The 7,697-nt window shown below is 40.6% G+C and overlaps 1 protein-coding gene across 1 annotated transcript; it reads right to left on the reverse strand.

Annotated features, from left to right (window-relative positions):
• Window positions 1–3,526: 3,526 nt before the first annotated feature.
• hoxb13aa (homeobox protein HoxB13aa) lies at window positions 3,527–5,393 on the reverse strand. Its single transcript, NM_001139573.1, is given in 2 exon segments — window positions 3,527–4,137; window positions 4,609–5,393. Coding segments are annotated over 2 exon segments (915 nt in total). The 5' UTR covers window positions 5,276–5,393; the 3' UTR covers window positions 3,527–3,889.
• Between the last annotated feature and the right edge of the window lie 2,304 nt (window positions 5,394–7,697).

Genomic DNA, 7,697 nt, shown 5'->3' on the forward strand with positions numbered 1-7,697 from the left:
AAACATTGTCACTGTCAAATACATCGAATAAAGTAAAGTAGGCCAAACTATGATATTAAAGCACAAATGTATAGCCAATATGTGACATAGCCTGTCCTATCAATAAATGAGTTTTGAGCGTCACACTTTAAAATGGAACTTTATTTCTTCAGAGTTGGAATGCTGTGTGATGATGATAAGATCTGTTGCCTACTTCAAAAAGCCACGACATGCTAACATTTGTGGTTATGTTACAAGTTACACCTCCGTGAATCTTGAGCAAAGCTATAGGCTAACCCTGATATTGTATTGGTAGTTGGGTATCAAGCACACTCAAGTCCCTGAGCGTTTGAGTTATTGGAATATCTTATATTGACGAAAGCAAAATGTCGATCACAGTGAAGACAACGTTCAACAAAAGCCAAAATATTGCTTCAGTACTGCGGCACTATAGGCTACAGCGTCAACTTCCGTCACTCCAGAGTGGGATAGGTCCAGATGCACGTAAAAGGCCTTGAAGTGGCTATAGGCCATACGAAATGGGAAATGGCTATATTTCCTATACACTGATAAAATATCGAACAATTACAATTTACTGTTCAAGAGTAAAACAATTAATTATAGGGCCTGGTATTTCAACTAAGGGAAAATTGCATCTTTATTGTATTGCTGGTGGAAAGCTACTTCCGTGCTTGATGCCCATATTGTGCGTTTTCTAAAGGAGGAGAAGGAACTACCATTAAACCACAACGTAAACACAAAGCAGACGCGCCGTTTGTTAGAATGCTTTTGTCAAGTTCAATGTTAACCAGCGGTGGAAGGAAGGGTATTCTGAATTTATTGCCTAGCACGTCTAGCCTACGCTGTGATGGTCTGAAAAGCAGCACTGCACATGCCGTGAAATCTGGACTGCCATGTTTATAATCATTTAGTCTTATGCACAAACGTAATCAATAAGATATACTAGGGGGGAAATACATCATTCAGTTGTATTTAAAACAATAAAACTGAAATAACAACATTACGAATTAGGTTTCAAATGGCAGGCATTGCTATTTACTGAGGCTTACCTGAATAGAAATGCTACGGGGCACAAAAAGCTGCACGTGATACAAGCGCCGTAGGCTGTGTTGAAATAGGCCTATGAGGTCTAATAGCTGTTTTTATCGTCTTATTTTGGTATCGTATGTCAAATTATGTCTGGTCTGAGAGTAGCACCAGGATAATATCATTAAATATATGGGTTTGGGTTGGAATACTAAAAAAACTGCGACGGGTTTCCAAAAGTCTCTTGCAATGCGTAAAGCTGCAGGAAAAGTGTACAGTGTTGAACGGGCTTTGATATCGTTCCTCTCAAATTCTGTCAGAATCCATACCAAGCACAAACTTCCCCAATCAAGGTTGGAGCATTAGACTAGTGCTTCAGCTCGTCTTTGTAGTTGGTGCATTTATCAATGGTAAAGTGAAATAACCTGTATTGTTATTACATGCCTATGCTGGCTGTCTGAGCGTTGCCTAGGCTACATATGGCACATATTATGGTACTCCTACGTCTTAATCAATGCGTCCGTAGTGTATGTTTCAATCTGAAATGTCGCTCCGCAAAACTTTTCCATTGGCAACATTCCTCAAAAGTGTCTATATTTCACCAACGAGCGAAATACATGCCTATGTGGTGTGTCGACTGCCTTCACAACAGAGCACAGCAAGAAGAAAGCAAAAGGACGATGCAAAGGTGACGATGTAAAGCCTTTGAATAACGACGCACCTTTTACACCCTGACTAATCTAGACCGGCGTTAAGTGCAGTATGCAGCCGGAGCGCGCCTTAGCTCTGCTCACTATCCAACAATGAAACTGTTCGGAACCGGACAGATGCGTAAATCACGTCTTGAAAGACTGTTAAACAGATTATAGTGCGTAAATCTGCTTATCCAAACGAGCGAACATTCGAAATAATGATATTTCATACAGTTACGCGTGAGTATAGCCACTATGAGATCCTCTCAACACGAAGGGAACCATGTGTGGGGCTCCAAAGGCTAGAAGCTACTTTGAGGGCTTTTTCCATAACAAAAGTGACACAAAATATTGTTTATGTTGTGAGATTTACTGTATATCCGAGATATGGACAAGTGAAGATAATCAGACCTAGCATAACGGTGGCTATAGGCTATTCATAGGGACATAGAAACACCCTGTTCCCCGTGTAAATATTCATGATTAGCGTTATTGCTGATCGGGTGAGCACGTGACACTCAAGGTCAAGGTCAAGGACGGATTAAGGATTTCTGCAGTTGCCTCATGCTCTTTTTTCTTCTTGAACATAAACATTCCTCGTATCCACCTAGAACAGGATATATAGACTAACAACCAATATTGAAATGCAACTCATTTCTTGACGCTTGAAGTGAATTTCATTTGTTTTAGTTTGCATTAAAAGCCTATATCTGAAGTCAGTTTAATCTTTGTAGCCGCATTTGTCTGATTACGTATTGAATAGGCTAGTAATTATGTTAATTGTAAAATAAAATAGGCCTACAGATGAACAAAATCCTGTCTAAACCATTCATATATGTTTTGAAGTAGCCAATTGGCCTAGGCCTGCGTAAACGTCCAAGGGTTCCAAGAGTGTTAATGAAGCAGTAACACGAGCATCAGTAGGTGATACAAGTAAGGCTAAGTAATAACATACAGCACGTTGTATAGCTAGCCATTTCAAATATGGCTGTGTTTGCAGGCCTTCAACTTTCAAGGTATATTTAAGCAATAAGGCCAGAGGGGGTGTGGTATATGGCCAATATACCACGGCTAAGGGCTGTTCTTACACAACAACGTAATGCGGAGTGTCTGGACACAGCCCTTAGCCGTGGTATATTGACCATATACTTTAAACCCCAGAGGTGCCTTATTGCTATTATAAACTGGTTACCAAAGTAATTAGAACAGTAAAAATACATGTTTTGTCATACCCGTGGTATACGGTCTGATACACCACGGCTGTCAGCCAATCAGCATTCAGGGCTCGAACCACCCAGTTTATAATAAATTATATATTTGGCACATTAGCTTTTACCCATCACCAAAATCATTAGCCCCAGAAAGACTGTTATTTGGCACGAAAAGCATGATATTATTTGTAAAGGGTATGGATACTTTAAAAGTAATATTTTTTCAAGTTTTGATGCAGCTTTCATGATGGAGCATAATATGTAAAATGAATCACCAACTTAATGCGTAAAACTCATATTTCAAATATATTATAAACGGTTTGAATGTAACTTTACATTGCACTGGAATTTCTGAACTACATTTCTTGGTCTTAGACCATCCCTATTTCAATGTGTACATTTACCAATCATTATTCTATTTTATCTTTAACTAGCCCTATATAATCAGGGTTTGCAAACATAATCACATGTATAACACATATATTCCACGGAGTAACATTTAATGTATACAACATACTGGGATTAAAACAATTTATTAAGCATTACGCTATATTTTTAAAAGTACTGTTTTACAAGCGTTATAAACAGTATAGATTGGGAATATGATTGCATAATACGTTTCCTATTCTACTGCAGTAACAACATTGACATACATAACATATAGCCTATATATACCTCCATGTATAGCACGAGTTAAACCGTTAAGCAGACTTAAGTGTTACATTAAAGCAGGCAAGTGCTGTATTTACAGGCCTCTAAAACATTGTCTTTAGAGGGCTTGGTTCTTGTTTTATTTCTTCTTTTCAAAAGACGAATTGGCGATGCAATTGCGCAAGCAAAATAGCACACCAAATCCCAATCCAAAAAAGGTACCACGTCGACGTTTTCTTTCCTTCATTTTTTGTTCATACAGCAAAAACAATGTCCCTCGTCCAAATCGTCTAGGTCAAGCCTGACTGGCTACGGCGCACTGGTCTTGACTTTGGCCACGAACTTCTTCTCTTTAACTCTCCTGTTTTGAAACCAGATCGTAATCTGCCTTTCCGACAAGTTGGTTCCTGCTGAAATCTTTCTCCTCTTATCTTTCGTGATGAATTTGTTGGCGGCATACTCTTTCTCCAGTTCCTTTAGCTGCACCTTGGTGTACGGAATCCTTTTCTTTCTACCGCGACGAAAGGAGTTGCCATCGTGTTGGTGGGCCACTACATCTGCAATGGACAACAAAGAGAAACTGGAGTCTGGAAAATGTGCATTTAATTCTATAATTCAGTCTTTCTCATTGTAAGGGATAACCCATGCTGCGTTTTTGAAAAACGGCAGTGTATAACTGCCTACATATTGATGAATTAACACTACAATGAGGTATTCAGAAACTCAGAAAACCAGGAAGACAACGACCAAAATGGTCGCTCATATGAACGTGCGTGCCTATACCGAGACACATATTGAAATTCAATATTCAGCCCAAACATGCGATAGAATAAGGGATTGAAAATCATAATGCATTCGATGGCTTGCGATTAATGCACAGAATGAAAGGTAACTATATTGCGTAATCATGCATTAGAAAAAGCTTGCAATCATTTGCCTCATATAGGCTATCCAACCCATGACACAATGTGTCCCATTACAGTAATCTAATAATGTACTAAGACAGTGTGCAGAGCACATGTTTTTACCTGCCAACGCAGATTTCCAAAGGTGTCCGGCTTGACTCTGGTCCTTTGAGCAGTACATCTGGCCGCCCCAGCCATTCGTCAGTGCCCACGGCTGATAGCTGTCCATTGGAAGCAGCGTGTCGTGGCGGGGCTCTCCTGCCCCGAGAGTCTGCACCACCGACACGTCCAGGTAGCTCGCCATGGACTGGTAGGGGCTTGGGTACCCGTGGTAGAACGCGAATTCTTTAGCTCGGCTCGGGTATTCTTCAGACGTGACCGGGGTGTCCATGTATTTTTCCGCAGAGTAGCTGAGCGCGCTGGGCTGTGTGCAGGACTTGAGCGAACCCCGCCCCATTCTGCAGGGATAATAGCCGTTGCCAAAGTACCCATAGGGTAAGGGACCTGTGGAGGAGCCTTGAGGGACCGCGGGGCACGGTGTGCACTGTTTGCCTGGTTCCCCGGAGCTTGAGCCCGATACATCCACCGCGGAGTAGCCGGAGCTGTGCACCAGGCTAGAGGGGTGACCCCCCAGAGCGGAGTGGGCCATCAGATTCCTGCACTGGTTGGCCGCGAAATTGCCGCTACCAACCAGACCCTCCATGTTCTTGTTCAGCTCATCCAAGTTGTTTTCATACACAAACATAACCGTGTCCGCCCAGCGAGGATTCAGGACCAAGGAGGTGGTCATATCACGCTCACCATTCGGACGGAGAATTCTGTTTCAAAGACCCACGTCCAGAGTAGGACACCAGGTTACATCCACAGCTGGATTGACGCAACGGACCAAGACATGGAATGGCGCGTCTCCATTGGATGAAAAGCTTACCACGTGATAAGTACAACAAACCCTTGTTGGGGATGTCAGTCAAATACATTATTTATATTGCTTTGGAGAAATGGCACGAGATACTCTTCAGCGTATTGTTTTGTCATTTTCTATTCCCCAATTGTTGTGTTTTCTGCGGTTTCCATAAACACACTGTCTGGAATAAATAATAGAATTCAACCTCTGACTACAATTCTGAAGCACAGCATTTCAATAAAAACGGTGTACAAAAGCCTTTCTACATGCGTTTCGTACTGGATTTATAGGGTGAAAAAAGCATCCCAAAGCTCAATGCGCCTAGCTCTCCAAAGGCCAATGGAAGCAGACCAACTAGCATGTAGCGCCTAAGATAACCTTGCAAAGGACTACCTATGTTAAGGCACGTCAAACAACGATGGCATGAGGACGATTTTACCTGTGACATCTATTGAATGCGCAGAACATCTGGGAATGAATCACTTTGGCAATCACTAAAACAACAATCTAGTGATAATGTAACCTACTTTGAAAAATGCTGTTTCCTTGTTTTGTTAAATGATTGCATAAAAATCATATTGGCTTTCACATAGGGAAATGACCATTCAAAATGAACACTGTTAAGAGATACTTTTTTAAAACTTTCACACAAAATGACTATTAATGTAGATTTTACCACAAAACCCAACAGATTATGTTACACTGTTTGCCTTTTTGGTTCGGCTTTAATTAGATAATGTAAAATGCAGAACATTTCCCAATGGTTGTGGACATATTTAAAGACGTATAATCGTCCTTGCCAAATGCATGAAGAAAGTTTACCGTTGTAATAAAAGTATTCTTTAAGCATAACATGAGATTGCATACCTGGCACATTTTTGGGGGGATTTTATAATTTACTATTAAACGTCCAAAGCAGTTAATTTATGTGAGCTTTTAGAATATAATGCTCAATGTTCATGGCTAAAAATATATTACTGAATGAATCGTAAATATAATTTATTAACGGGATTGGAGGTCTTAGGAGTTCTAAAATACGGGTGAAGTTCAAATAGATTTAGCGGGGTTTTGAGGCACTTCAGAGTAATATTCTTTGTGTAATCATTATTTCTGTGGTTATGACTGTAGTTGTGAATTTGAGTGTTTTATGCTGAAATGCATAGGCCTATTGCCATTATTCCAGATATAGCTAAACGTGTCTAAAGTATGCGGTCTAAGGCTCTGCATCTCAGTGCTAGAGACGTCACTACAGACCCTGGTTCGATTCCAGAATGTATCACAACTGGCGTGATTGGGAGTCCAATAGGGCGGAGCACAATTGGCCCAGCGTTGTCCGGGGTTTGGGTTTGGTTTTTTCCGGGGTAGGCCTTCATTATAAATAAGAATGTGTTCTTAACTGACTTGCCTAGATAAATAAAGGTACAATATAAATAAATAAATAAATGTTATATCTCAAACCTGACATGAAGTGATTCACAAAAGCAAAGTACGCTTTCATTCTGCCATGAAGTGGGTCTTGGTTTGGAAAATCTGTGTAGGCTATGCCCGTCGTAAAATGATACACATAGTACACACAGTTGTAGAGGACGACATGAAAAACACAATTAATAAATACATTGTTACAGGTTGCTCTATAGCTTTTTCAAATCTATCTCATGTTCACAAATGTGTTGAGCGAGATAGGATTTGGGGCGGCAGGTAGCCTAGTGGTTGCTGGATCGAATCCCCGAGCTGACAGGGTAAAAATCGATCGTTCTGCCCCTATAATGTTCACTGGTAGGCCGTCATTGTAAATGAGAATTTGTTCTTAACTGACTTGCCTAGTTAAATAAAAAATTAAATGAGTGGGCAAATACTCATGTGCGTAAAAGCGGTGTTTCATCTGAAAAGTAGCCTATAATGCTGCAATTAAAAAACCCTTTACCTCTCCGACTCTGCTATTTTGAAGGTGGGCCTGATGTTATCTAGCATTATGAAAACATGTGTCAATCTGCTTCTGGAATTGCTATCAGGTAACGAAATGTACATTTTAGCTCAAAGGCGCAGTTATGCATCTTATGGTTGATTTTTGCGTCAGCGAGAGACGCATAAAGGTCCAGCGATAAGGACAATGTTTCAAACAACATAACTATAATGAAAACGTTTCAAGCAATAAATATAGGTTAAACTAGTGTCTGATTCTTCTCATTAGTCAGGATTTGTACATTGTGTTTAAATGGGATAGGCAGAAAGACTCTCTCCAACAACAGCCCCATCCCCTCACTCATTCCAACCCTCACCACACACACGCGCGCGCACACACACACAC

This window comes from Salmo salar, chromosome 03 (assembly GCF_965601325.2).
Source record: "Salmo salar chromosome 03, fSalSal1, whole genome shotgun sequence".
Classification (NCBI taxonomy): Eukaryota; Metazoa; Chordata; class Actinopteri; order Salmoniformes; family Salmonidae; genus Salmo; species Salmo salar.